This window comes from Apteryx rowi, unplaced genomic scaffold (genome assembly GCF_003343035.1).
Source record: "Apteryx rowi isolate R43461 unplaced genomic scaffold, aptRow1 scaffold_17, whole genome shotgun sequence".
In the NCBI taxonomy this organism is placed as follows: Eukaryota; Metazoa; Chordata; class Aves; order Apterygiformes; family Apterygidae; genus Apteryx; species Apteryx rowi.
The window spans coordinates 4167368-4182112 of record NW_020447974.1 but is presented as its reverse complement, the minus strand read 5'-3'; the positions used below and the strand labels follow the sequence as shown (position 1 = coordinate 4182112).

General features: G+C 34.4%; 1 protein-coding gene across 4 annotated transcripts in view; it reads right to left on the bottom strand.

The window, feature by feature from the left end:
• Positions 1 to 14745, bottom strand: part of EFL1 (elongation factor like GTPase 1) — a 92364-nt gene that overhangs the window by 60616 nt on the left and 17003 nt on the right. For 3 of the 4 annotated variants that reach the window (XM_026060487.1, XM_026060490.1, XM_026060486.1), the window contains 3 exons: positions 4681 to 4826; positions 3821 to 3999; positions 838 to 973 (listed from right to left, as the gene is read on the bottom strand). In XM_026060487.1, coding sequence (XP_025916272.1) covers positions 838 to 973; positions 3821 to 3999; positions 4681 to 4826 — 461 coding nt within the window. The remainder of the gene's footprint in view (positions 1 to 837; positions 974 to 3820; positions 4000 to 4680; positions 4827 to 14745) is intronic. The other variant, XM_026060488.1, reaches the window with a different exon arrangement.

Genomic DNA, 14745 nt, shown 5'->3' with positions numbered 1-14745 from the left:
AAGAAACTTGGAAAATTGCTTGTATGCATTTTAAACCCACACATACATATTAAGGAAACACATTTATTCAACTTTCTAGAAATCAGAGTATAGGTACGAAAAAATCTCAAGTTTTGCTGTAGTTCATACATTTTCATCCATAAAACAAAGACTAACAGAAAGAACCAAGTAACTTCTAAAGTTTGCACTTTCTAAATTATTAATTGCTTTTGATGTTAAAAAAAGAAAAATGAAAAAAAAACAACAAAAAATGCTATTAACTCTATTGCTATTAGAGCAAAACAGGTCCAAGTCTGGCACAAAGAGCATAACTCAATGACTACGATGCAGAAACATGCATGTGGAAAAAGTTCAGAGTTTGCCACAGACATAAAAAGTAATTTTTACCAGAGTTCAAGCAGACTCATTAATAAAACTACAATTATCCGCATCACTAGAAAAGTCAGACTACAGAGATTCCACTGTTGGAAAAATATTATTTTTAATCCTGGCAATTTATGAAATTTTAGACTTTACTGCTGCCTTTGGCAATTCCTGCCGGTGATGCTTACCTGGCAATACTCCAAACTAAAGATAACAGTAAATGAGACTAGTGTAATCCCTAGTTTTCTCCTACTTATTAATCTCCTCCCTCCTCACAATCCAAAGGTCACAAAAATCAACACAGTTTAATTAGATTACCTTCCTTTTTGTTTTTTGCATATGCAGCATAACTTAAAATATTCACAGATTTAAGCTATGTTTTCTTATCATTAATCATATCAAAAATACTCCGGTGTATTTTGGATGATGTAAGGATTTCAATCTCTAGGAAATGAAATATTAATTAAATCTTACCTAGAACATTTCCTGCAGGTACTTCTTCAAGATCTTCAAGTTCTCTTCCCATGAGCAAATAGAGATTCTCCAATGTACAGCAGGTCATATGAGGTACTAATGGCAGATCATCTGTAGCAGAACACTGGGCTGACAACTACACAGAGTAAAACAACCAGTGTTGGACATTTATCACTTAGTATTGATAAAAACATCTTCCTGAAAAACTCCTTGCATTCCAAAACTAGGGAATACATCCTAAAGCATTTTCATTTCAAAAGTTAATGTTCAAAACTAACAAGAACTCTGTCTTTCCTTCCAAAAACCCCATCTTGTGAGAAAGAACAAAATGCTATTAAGAATATAAGAAGAATGCCTTCTTTGTTAATTTTTATCTCTTAATTTTTACTCTTAGCTCCCTCTTCATTGTTACTGGTAAAATAAATTTTTAAAATAATTTTGTAAGTAATGCACGAACTTCTACAATCACTATCTCAAAACATTTAACACCATTTATACAATACCATCATGCTCCCTCTTGTTCCCCCAAGGCAATTTTTTTTTTTCCCCTACACAAGGTGTTCTTTGTATTGAAGTGCACGTGCTGGATTTACTGGTAACTATTTTGGCAATATTAAGGCTTGTAATGACTTTACTGGTTCAATCAGCTGAATCTTCAAAAGCAGAATACATCTCCATAGTAACAAACTTTAAAACTTACATTAAAACAAACTAACAAAACTTACTTTCAAACAAGATATAAGGATTTACTTTTTAGCACGTAGAGTTCTGAGAAAAAAAGGAGTCTGTGGCAGGACATAAAATCTTGAGGAAGAAGTTTTTATTGGGCTGGAGAAGTTTCACACTGTTTTCAAAATTTCAGCCCAAATTTTATTTATACAGCATAAGGAAGTAATATTAAACAACAAAATAAAGGATGTTTCACCCACATGCCTTGCTAACAAATTCTACTTTTAAGTGGTGTCTGCTTTGGGGTACTTAGATCCAATTCTTATGGTCTAAAATACTTCAAAAATATCAAACAATATAAAAACTAACTTCAGCTGAAGTTAGCCACAGCTTAAACAAACAAAAAAACCCAGCACTCCAAATCAATCCACAAATATCTGACAGCTTAATAACATATTTAAAAATAAGTGAAGCGAAGACCAAATGACTGCATTCACCTCAAAAAACGTTTTCTACAAGAATACACTGATCTAAGATATATTTCAGGACTGCTCCCACTTACTCCAATAGGTGCTTTGTATGAACCTTCTGTTTTTCCAGAAAGGAAAAAACTGGTTCAATCYTTATGCAATATCTATGTAGAAAAGTTTAAAGTCAAACTTTCCTAATATAAATCAAATTGCTTATGCAAGAAAAAAAATGTAATATGGTTCCAGTGATGTTACTTAGAACCAAGTAAAGCAGCAACAGTAACTGCTTGAAAAATAAGAAACTGAATTTTTGTTCAATATGAAACAGTCGTGACCCAGCTTATCTATGCATTTAGCTCTTTAAAAAAAATCCACTGATTTATCTAAAAGAAATAAAAATCTGGAAAAAGTAGTAGGCTTTTCCCTCAGCACTTCAAAAACTTCTTACATGCTATTCAGGGAACATATTTCTGGAAACAGTCTATGCTAATAAGAAAACAAGACAGGGCGCAGCTTCCCACTGACAGATGACAATCCACTGGCAGTGTGGAAGTACTCATTTCAGTCCAGCAAAACATCTTTGCCTCTAAACAAAGACCACATACTAGACATTTGAAATTCTTGAGACTCATCATTTTTGCTGCTTATTTGGGGAGTTTCAAGTTCAGAAAGAATAAAGATGTTGAAAGGTTTAAGAGGTGCCTGTGCGAACTAATAAGTTGAGCAGTTCATCTTCACAGAAGCTGAAATAACTGCTTTTAATAGCATACTAAGCGCAACATGTCCAAACAGGTTTTGGGGCACCATTTTCACATTCTGTGATGAAAATCATGTATGCATGTGCATAATATTTGTGAACATATTCAATCATCTTAAATAATTATACTAAGTGCATACTTTTTAACACCAGGAATCACAGATGACCAATGTCAACTAAAACGGACCTAAGCTGGCAAAGTAAGGAAGCAGAAAACTGAAAGATTCATCAAAATAGAGACTGCTGTGATCCTGTAAGAGAATGACTGATGGCTTCCACCCCCTCAATAATTTAGCATAAATTAACAGATTTCAGAAACTCCATTGCAGTAAACTTTATAATACCTAATGAGAATTGTAGAGCTGCCAAACTTGAAGCTTCTTGCTACACAGCATACATAAAACCCCCTAAACCTCCCTGACAGATGGTGACCATATCAGAGTAGATGTTTATTTACCCTGTGTTCAGATCTTAGCACAACTCCTGTGCCCATGGATGTGTGTCACTATGCTATTATGAATTAATTATTTTCACTGTAAATTACTGGGTTTCGCAAACAGCTGAAAATCATAGAATAAGTTTTCAAGCATGTCATGTGTGCTTACATACATTTAGGCACTTTAGGTCTGTCTTTTGATAAAAATCTACACAAGGTTTAAAATCTTATCTATTTTTAATCAGAGTGAAAATTAGTTGATGTGTACACATTTAACCAACACTTTTCACAGAACAGCAGAAAACAGAATATCCTTTGCCAAACTTGATATTATATGCAGACAAGTTATGATCCTGAAATTTTAAGGAGCAATAAATGGTCTATTCCTCTTAATAAAAAAAGATCTACAAAGGCTTGAGATCTTCAGACAGAAAGAAACTATAAACAAGGTCTGTTCCTTCTCTAAAACAGTAGTTTTATTTTTAAAATAAACTAAACAAAGCCTTTTAATAATTAATTTCCTAAATTACTTTGATGCTTTTGGAATTTTTTACTTGAACCTCTTTATGAGTGAACAGCATGTAAAAAATTAAGTCATCGGGGTTTCAAAAGAATCTCAAGTTATCATAACATTTCACTGTCACCTCTTACCTTATGCAAAGCCTCAGCAGGATCATATTTTGGTCCTAAAACAAAGATCTTTTGCCCTCTTTGCACCACACCACTGAACACTCTAGCAAAAGCAATGAAAGACTCCTTGTTGTCTGCTTCCTGTTTCGTAGCCTTTGAGGTCATGATCTCTATTTGACTGTTGAGCTGTTGCTCTTCACCTAGTCAAAGTTAGAAGAATATATGAAGTATAAAAACAGTTTCTGCATCACCAACTAAAAAATATATATATATATATATATTAAACACATCATAGCCTATCATGACTGATGATGCATTAAAAGGTAGTAAGAAACCCCCATTATAACTTAATAAATACCCCTGTATCTTATACACTGTTTTTGTACCAGTTATTTGAATAGGGTTTTTGTTTTTTTTTTAATGAAACAGATATCCTGATAAAAGCTTAGAGGAATTACTTAAATTGGCATAGAGTGTCATATGCTAGTAACAGGGTCAGAAGAAGGGTCCAACAGGAAACTAAAGAAACCTGAAATTTTCTACCCAATACACAAGGGGGGGGGAGGGGGAAGAGGATCATTCTGCCTTCCTACATGGAACAAAAATTAAATTTTTCAGCAAGATCTCTCTTCCAGGTACCGTCTCGCTTGAGTAGCTCAAGCTACCGAGAGCAGGAACATTCTCAGGCCATACGAAAAGTCTTGGAACTATTACAGTATTTATAAACTATGAGCTTTGTCGTAAATCCCTCCTGACTATTTGTTCAATCTCATTTATTTTCTGGACCAACTTTTTTGGACTGGAGTGTGGATGATTCTTTGTAAGGTATATAGCTCTTCTCACTGTCTATTGAGAAAAATGGATAGCAGAGCATTATATACTTTTTGTCTCACCAGTGTTCACTTCAGATGTATTTTCACTTGGGGGCTTTTCTGACAGCTCTTTTCCTTGATTTGCTGCCAATTTTTCTGCATGCCTTCGTCTTGCAACTTCACGCCGTTGAGCTATTTCTTCTTGAGTCAAAGGCCTAAAATTGTGTTTAAAAATATTAATATTTGGAAATGTCACTTTTAAAAATAAATTAAATCACAATAACTAGAATATTGTATCTGGCATAAGTAAAAGCTTATACCTTTTGTCCCCCCAACATAGTTTATTTTAGCTGACTTAAAATACATACAAACTCATTCCTCTACCTCATTTAGGAAGAGTTTACTATGCAAAACTTCTGCTTATTTTGTTAAAATAAATCTACAGTTTCTCCCACTGACCTGTGAATTTTCAGTTTTTCATTAAAGATCCAATCCAGCTTTAAAAATTGCTTTGTTGTCATGCCCAGAATCTTAGTCTGAGCATTAGAATAACAGCTAAGACTAAATGTACAGTGTACTAATCTAGACTTATCTATATACCAAACTAGTTAGAAAAGCTACCGGAAGACTTTTTTTTTTCCYTCTCCCAAATTCACACAGATCAAATATTCTCATTTTAGATTACTTGCAATATTTTTTCTATTCTAATGTAGTTTAAGGCAAGCATTCAAAGGCAGGGAAAATACTTTGCTTGCTATAGCTGCCTTCCCATAAAATGAATAACCTCATAAAAAACAAAAGGACCAAGACAATAAACAAACAAAAGACCAAGATGATAAAAAAAGAGAATTTCAATATTCCAATGCAATTTCTACCCCACCGCTGGTGAGCCCTATCTTAAAATAAACTATCAAACCAAGAAATTGGTTTGACATAAGATTTAAAGCAAAAAGACAAGAAATGTTTTAAAGAATGACATGTAATCATTCTTCCAAAAGGCAATATAAACAGAATTGCTTCTACATGCAACTCCTCTCAGGCATTTTAAACAGTGAAGTGAGTTAAACATTTATAAAATCTAAAAGCATTCCCTGAAATTGTCTGTGATTTTAAATCTGGTCCTAAATAAAATCTGTGATATGAAGTTATGCTGTACTTTGATGGAGACCAAACAACCAGGCTAATTTCAGATACTGGTCTTCTTTTATTTACAATCTCTTCGCTGTTTCTAATAATTTCCCATATGAAACAGCTGAACCTATGATCCTGCTATGACCATTACCGATACTCTCAAGAATAATTTAGTCCATTTAATAATTTCAAAATCCACAATCACTTGTGTAACAGGCTGTCAGGTGCTTACATTAACAGATATCTTTACTGCTATGGCCTAGAAGCTGAAAAAAAAAATCTAAAGTTATGTAGGTTTTTTTTTTTTTTAAATGGTAGTGGAACGCTTTCAGTTTTAAAATGTTCTTGTTTTTTCCATCAGACACAAGCTTACATTAGAAAGCCAGTACTGTTGGTGCACTTAACCACAGATAACCCACAAGCTATTTTGGAATAGTAAGGTGGGGTGTATGGTCACGTCAGTTACATTTATGACTGCTTAGTATTTCATAGAAAAAAACTGTCATACTCTGCTCTTCAGGTTTTCATGCATAAAGTTCTGTTTGCTATTATTCTGAAAGTACTACCCTAAAGACACACTGCTAACTAAGCAAACAAAAATCCAACAAATAAAAGAATTATTTTTCTTAATTAAAATCCCTAAGTAAAAATAAAGGCCTAAGAATGGTCAAAGACAAGAATCCCTCTGAGAGCACCTTCTTCAGTATGAAAATCAGTATGCAGATACTTCATATGAACAGTTTTGTTAAGACTATGCAAAGCAACTTGGGAAGAAAATTCAAACAGCCAATACGCAGTGAGAAGACAAAGTACTTAGAAAAGTATTCTTGTACAGTTTTTTTGAAATGATAAAAACAGAAAAGCAAGATTGAATTAAAGCAATTTGCAGCTTGCTCCTCACTGGATCTCAGCCTTTGCATTCTTCCCACTTAGCTTAAGTAAAACAGAAGTCCAACTTGGACTGTGGAAATTATCATGAATGCTAATGTTTGTCCCTCACGCTATCATATCAAGCCTCTCTTTCCTAAGAAAATTATCCCAACCACAGCAGGAGGGCATTGGGAAGCAAAAAATCAATTCAGTAAACCCATAAGCATCACCTGTCAAGTATTTTGGATGCTTTGGAATCTGTTAAGTCAGGCTTCAAGCCAAGATAAACAAAACAGAATGTTTATTCAGAGGGATTCCCACACAGACAGTGCACAAGAGACCTTTCCTAAACCAACTCTCTCTTTAGTTCAGCAAGAGAGATAAAAGTGTAAAAGTTCAAAGGAAAAGAATTTAAGTAAACTATTTCAGGCCAGCAAAAAGAAGGGTTTGATCTCAACATGTAAATGGCAAATACAACACCCATTTTTTATTCTTCTTTTCCTTTTTAACATATAATTGGCAGAATAAAACAAAGCGCAAAGGCCAGTGGACATAAACAGCTTTCTAAACTGAAGCATAATAAAAGCTTTTTTGTGCTAATCATGCTCTACCATGACCACAAGAGGTATATATTGTCAGCAACACAAATATACATCACTTTAGAGCACTGATAAATAATTTCTTTGCAAAGTAACAACCAATGCACTTTTGCATTATGTGAATATTTTTAATGAAACATGCAAAACACGCACTTGAACAGCCGCCCAACTGGACAAATTAATCACATCTAGAGAAGGCAAACAGTTCCACAGCAAAGTCCTATCTACATGATGGGTCCTTACTCCTGAATTTTGCTCACATGTTGGGGTCAAGGACAACAGTTTTTGGTAATGAGATGGTTTAGCGTTCTTTCAGTCAACTGTATCAAGTGCAATCTGATGGACAGAACACTAGACACAGAAGTGACCTGTTAGTAATTCTAGCTTGTTTAGTAACCTTGAACAAGTCACTTTGTCTCTCCGTACTTCAGTTTCCACACTTGTAAAGCGTGAACTACATTCCTTCTCAACAAAACAGCTCTAAATTAGCTGAACAGTGGTAGTTCTAATGAATCACAGGAGGAAGAAAGCAGCAGAAAGGATTACAGCACTAGAGTGATTTTTCTTACAGAACAGGCATATAAATATGAGCTCTACTTAAAAAGTAGGTTGATTCATACCCCCATATCAGCCATTCCCAAATAGGGAAGTAACATATCATTTAAAGGTCAAAGTTTGTGTGTGTGGACAGTGAAGACTCAGAGCTAACTTTGATAAGAACCAGGATTAGTTAGAGGCAGAAAACCATAAACAGATCATGTGGCTGAGACCATCTCACTGCCAATGACATTTCTGTATCATAATACCAATGTATTTTGCATATACCACATTCTGCAAGGGACTCAATTTAAAAATGCTTAACAGAATCCTTCATTTTACTGAAATTCTTTTCAGAACTTGAGGTGATCACTCTTAATAAGTTACCTTGCTTACCTTGAATACAACCATTCAACTGAAAAGAGCAAAAAAAAAAAAAACCCACAAACCCCTATACATAAATTAAAAATAAAAATTACCTAAAAGAGACTGCCAGGATAAAATGCCAAAGTTTTGAAATATACAGTTTCAGAACTTTGAACCTGGAACAAACATATTACATGCCAGAGGAAAGGCCAAAAAAAAAAAAAAAAAAAGAGAGAGAGACAAATGTTGACACTACTCAGAAGCTTGTTCTCCCCCCCACCTCCCCATCCCAATATCTTAAACAGTCACCGTGTCAGAATTAAGACTCTCTCTGAAACTTGGGGCAATGATGATTTTTTTTTTTATTTTATTGCAGAAGAGAGTGAGGCTTAACAATACAAAATGCAAAGCAGATGGTAGAGAAGAAAACATTTTTATGATGATTTTTTTCTTCCTAAAGGCAGTTGTTCAAAGCTATTTAAGGGTTTGGAATGTCTGAATAATTCCCAGGGGAGACAGATTAATAGGGAAAGTACAGATGAGACAGCCAGGGGTGTGATAAACGCAGTCTATACGCAATGGCACAGTGTACACAAAAGGACACATGCATGCATTTCAACACATTTTATTGTCCAAAAATACTTTCCATTTGTGTAAATAATTATGAGAGTAGAAGGAAAACAAAGGTTGTTTGCCTTTTTCCCCTCAGGTAGTGTTTTAAAAGGTTTTACTATATTTTAGTGTCAGATAGCTCTAACCTCAAGCCTTAAAGGTACTTTAAAATTCTGAACGCACAGGTGTAAGTTACAATACATATAAGCACAATTAACTCTATCCTCAATGTGATGAGACACAGATCACGTTTGGGTGGGTTTTTAGCTAGTAGGTACAACCTGGACTTCCATCCTGGTTTCTGTCAACATCAATTGCTGTAAAGTTAGTCACTCCCAGTAGTTTCCTTAGATACCACAAAAAAGAGAGAATATCACCAAATGAATCCTTATGTAGAATTATAACACACCGAAGGAGAACACAGCACTAGATTAACACACAGAAGGCGTTAATCTGCAACAAAATTCTTTTTTGATTATACCCTGATTTATTTAATTTCTCTAGTTGACAAAACCAGTGAGAAGTGAAATCAATCCTGAACAAATGCAAACCCAACCAGAAGCAAACCCAACCCTTCCTTTTCTTTCTCCTTTTCACTTCCCCCACCATATTTCTTCCCTCCACCTTTTTCAGTCCATAAGAAAGGATCTACAGCCTCATGATATTGGCTGAAGAAAGGGACCATACACTTACACACAAAAACAATGAATGAAAAATCTGGAACAGACAGGCAAAAAAAAAAGATTCCCATCCTTCAGAAGGACACCATAATGTCCTAAYGCTATGCACATGAACTAGCACAAGTAATATAGCTGACTGAATGGGTTAACCACATTATCACTAACTCATCTCAGTCCCACTGTGTGGTAAACAAAAGTCATGGAAAAAAATAACGTGGCAAGGAGTACAACATTCACGTTACTAACATCCAGTAGAGTGTTGATGAAATGCATCAGATTTGGGGTAATGTAAGCTACTGCTGACATTATCCTCATTCCCACATCCCCCAGCATAGCTCATGTAGTTCAAACTGAGTAACAGCTAACTTCTTCACTCAATCAATTCTCTGAATTTTTGATAGCTTTTCTACCTTTCCATGTTTTGGAATGAAGCCTCTCTTTGAAAACATTTTAAAAAGTCATAGTAAAAAAAAAAAAATACATAAAATTAAATACAAATTATCCTCCAACTTTTAAAGAAAACAGTGTTTTATGGGGKTTTTTTTCCACCTTTTAACTTTCAGAACATTTTTAAAAGGAAAATTACAGTCACAGAAACAACTGATTTCCAAAAGACTGGTACTACCTTCAAAAAGCGCCTGTGAAGCATCTCCCATGCTGTTAGGGACATTTTTTGGAGTGGCCAAGAATAACTTGCATCCACACTGTTTTTACCAGTTTAAATCCCATGAGCTCAGACACATGCTTGATTTTGACTGTGAAACTAAGGAGGTGTTTTCTGTTAGCATCCTTAAAGCCAGTAGTTTCCAGAAAGTTTTCTGGATTACTCTTCATGACTCTGAGTCAGGATTGAGCTCTGGTTAAGTCACTGCCTGCTGTTCTGCTCAGCATCTGGCACAAAAAGACTTCTGACAACAGCATCCCAAAGGGCAGCTCTCAAGTGTAGCTTGTTTGCTGCCATTCAACACAGAACATGGCCAGTGGTCTTCCTACTCCTTCTGAAGTTCATGAATTTTTGGACTAGAATTAAACCGCTTAATGTCTTTGCATTGCAAAATTGCTAGTTCATATCCCAGTCAAGAATTAACAGTCTCAAGTTTTGAACAGCAACATCCTTGAAGATCAACCTTTAAGAACTATTTCTGTTCACAAGCTAATGTACAGCAAGTAATATTATTTCATATCCTTTCTAATGCAACTACAAGCCCTGGGGAATTCATAGTAGAAATAAATGTGTATACATAAAATGAACAGCTGAAAATTATCCAAATCAGTATTTATATAAATTTCACACGGTGATCATACAGGGCTGCTGCAAAGGGGTATACTGGACAACTTTTTCACATTGTATTATACAGTCATTCAATTTGAGGCATACATAATGAAACAAAGATATCAATATCAAGCTGTCACACATCATCTAGAAAGACACCCAGACCTAACCCTTGACTGATGTACTGACTTTTGATTTATCTTACATAATAAATATGCAATAAAGAAGAAACACTTCAAGCAAAACACATCCAGAATACTGTAAACTGTTCTTTCAGAAACTCAGAATTACACACACTAAACAATGGCAAGAGATTCAGATTTCATCCATTAATAAATAAGTACTTTTCTCAGATTAGTTCCACAGGTTTCAGTTGAATTCAAATGTATACTGTCACAATTCATTTCATAACCACCATATGAACAGGGTTTTTCTTTTTTGAAAAGCACATATTGCTCCATTAATTATGTAACTGGATGCCACCCTCAGATGTTAACCTGTAAACCTGACAGGCTGTTCAGATGACTAGTGTCATATTCATTTCTTATGCACTAACTATAGTTTAATACGAACTATTAATGCAAACAGAAGATGATGGGCTTAGATCAAAACGAAGCCACTGAAAGTCATACTGCCTTTAAATGTACAAATTAATTTACATACAAGAACACAGCAATTTGTTATAGAGCCTGGAGCTTTATAAACATTCGATGAAGACAACGTAAAGTTTTGTTTAGCTAAACAGTAGGTAAATTCATAGGATTTGCGGGGTTTGCCCCATATAAGCTTTAGGAAACATCAGAAAGGAAACAGATGAAGTACACTACAATCTCTTGGTTTAAGACAAGCAAACAAGCTGTACCACAAAACAAAGAAACAATCATAATGATTTCATGCAGAATTGTGCGGGAAAGTGCTAATTTCACAGTGACACCTAAAGAAAAGAAATCCTGATTCAAGCTGAGGAAAAAGAGATACTTTTCATATCATCTTGAGGAAAATGGTAAGAATATTATAGGATTTATAACCCCTAATGCAGTCATGATATATAATTTTAGTACAGTCAGGTTATTTGGTCAATAGGTTCTTTATAATCATTTAAAAGTAACTAGAAGTACTAGAGGATTTCATTACAAACATCTGATATCCAATTTACATTTTCTCAATATTTTATATTAAATAGACAAAAATATTTAAAACTACTTGAAAGTGATCACAACTAGAACTACTAAATACTCCTCTTTTACCCTGGATTAGATAGAGAAGAAATTCTGAAACTCATGAGGAATGAACTGGAATATTTATACTCTGTACCTAAATGCCAAATTCTGCTTTTATTTATACACCGACAATTGACCATTCTATTTTAGAGAGCAATTCAATAAAAAACACTAATAGAAAAAGGTAAAAAAACAACAACAACAACAACAACACAAAACAGCATATGCTAAATAAACACCCAACTGTGCACATAGCAGTACTTAAAAATAAATAACCCCAGACATGGCCCTATTACACAAACCATGCAGCTCCAAAAGAAGCCAGTCTGGCCATATTTGCTATTGTTTTTCTTTGTAAATATTTGAGTATCTAATAAAGTACAGGAGCTTGTACTACACGCTTACTAGGGGTCCTAATTTGCTGTCTGTTCTGCCCAACTACCTACAAAACTATAGGAATTCAATATCTTTAAAAACCTGTACCTCTGTCAGATTTGGTTAGAATTAGTAAACAATTTCAAAAATTCAGATAGAAGAAACTAGAAGATATAAAGTATATTCACACAGTTCTTGTTTCTTTAGGAAACCTGGTAAAAACAGTGTGACATGCCGATATTGGATAAAAGTCAAATTTCAGATTTTTCCAAAGTAAGATTAAGCTGTCAGCCAGTTGTAACCTGACCACAAATTATTCTTCATTTATTCTAGAGTTTTAATAGCTGACAAATTTTGTTGTTTAAATAGTAAAAGGGCAACTGTACATATTTCTGACTGAAAATGAACTGATTCTATACTAAACTTGCTAAGGTTGTAAATACAGTCACCTAAGCAGACAGTAGTTGCCAATGACAGTCTCAAAAAGAGATCACCTTAATTAAAAATCCATCCTTCTTTATCACATACTGTGCACCCTGGACTTTGAAGAGCCTTTYGCTTTTCCCAACCTATGCTTAAACAAACATGACAAGCAGATGGCAGAAAGAAGGCAACTATAGTTATAAAAGGTGCAAAGTCAGTTTGCCACTTCTAAAGATATTACAAAAGGTAGTGTCACCCAATACTACCTTGGAAAAGGAAGGAGAAGCAGCAAAATACACCAAAAATTATGGCTCTTACAAAATTAGCATGTAATTGAGACATAATGTTTACTAGTGCTTTTAAATTATTAAGTATAAAACCACTGTTATRAAACACTATTACTCTACCTTGTGTGGGTATTCTTTATTCTTCTCTATGTTCAGGCATTCTTACAAAGTGCCCTTGTGAAATGTCTAGTTTAAATATTGGTTCTTACATAATTAATACAGCCATGGCTCAATTCTGTTAAGAACAAACTTCTCTGTTTAACTGTAAATAGCACATAGTAGCCAATATAATTCAAAACATACATTTAAGAATCACATCTAAGCAATACTATCTTTTAAAAACATGTATATTTTATTTCACTGAGACATCCTTCCTTCCTCTTTAAAAATAAACTCCTTTACTGAATCCTTCAGGAATTGCGCACCTATAGATTCTTACAATTAAAACATTAAGGAATATACATTTAGCTTTATTACTATTTTTCAAAAATGGAATCCAACTGTCACTTCAAAACTAAATTGCTAATACTACCTCATCAGCAAAATTAAACGATGCTCATAATAATCTTTTATCTCAGGGAAAGTGAGTTGTGATTTTGTTTTAATATTGTCTGATTAGCAACTGATTGAATAACTTTAATATTAAAGACAGCAAGAAATACTTTTCATACAAACTATTAAGCGGGACACTATAATTTTCAATTTACTGAATAAATGGGGAGGAAAAGCAACATTGTCTACAATCATCGCTAATATGCTCAAAGTTTCCCAGAAAGAATTCCAGAGGAGTCCTCACTCTCCTGCAGTATTACATCCAAAAGCCTGATTTTTTTAATCCAGACACATTTGTCTAGATTTTGTTTGGATTTTTGGACCAGCTATACATTACTTGAATTATCAGTCAATTGCAATCAACCACAGAAATTTCATGATTGTTACTCAAGTCAATAAGCAACCAGAGTTTTTTCAAACCAGATCAGAGATGATCAGAATTATGGATTTGTTACACAATATGCAGAGTGCGGAAATGGAATAGTATTTGCATTATGAAAACAAATAAAATTGAAAGCAGCATATTTTTTCATATAAGAAGCAAATATGACCAACAAGTCACAAAGCACAAGCTTCTATACTTATGTATCATTTGCAAAAAACAACAGAGCCAGTCATGTACATACTACAGACCATAATACAACTTCTTCAAAATACTGTTTTGTGAATTTTTTGTCTCTTTAAAAAAACCCAGAACTTTAACGCATGGCATTAAACCCTATTTGATGAAGGGGCGGGGAAGGCAGGTAAAACATTTCCCTTCCAGAAGGGGGATGACCAAAGAGCATAAAAGACCAAAGAAAAAGGTAAGCTGAATATCAGAAAAGATAGGGAAGGAGAGCTTAACGGTGAGGCAGAGTGGGCATGCAGAAGTATAACAAACCAGGAAGAAAGAAACAAATATGAGCATTGCCCRTTAGTCTTGGGAAGTCAGAATCACTCATAAGCTGCCTGTTGCTTGAAATCCCAAGTTATAGCCACAAAACAGGACTGGCAGCCATCTCTGTCTCTATGATACATCTTCATCACGTCTAAGAATCTCAATCCTCCCAACAGATAAAATAAACAGGACATTACCAGTGACAGAATAGTCAGAAAGCAACGGTCAGAGTATATTTATAATGAAAAATAACCTAAATAACCCTTCTCTGTTAAACAGAGCAAGTGTCAAAGAAAGTAGAAAAAGCAGAACTATCAGGGCTATGCTAC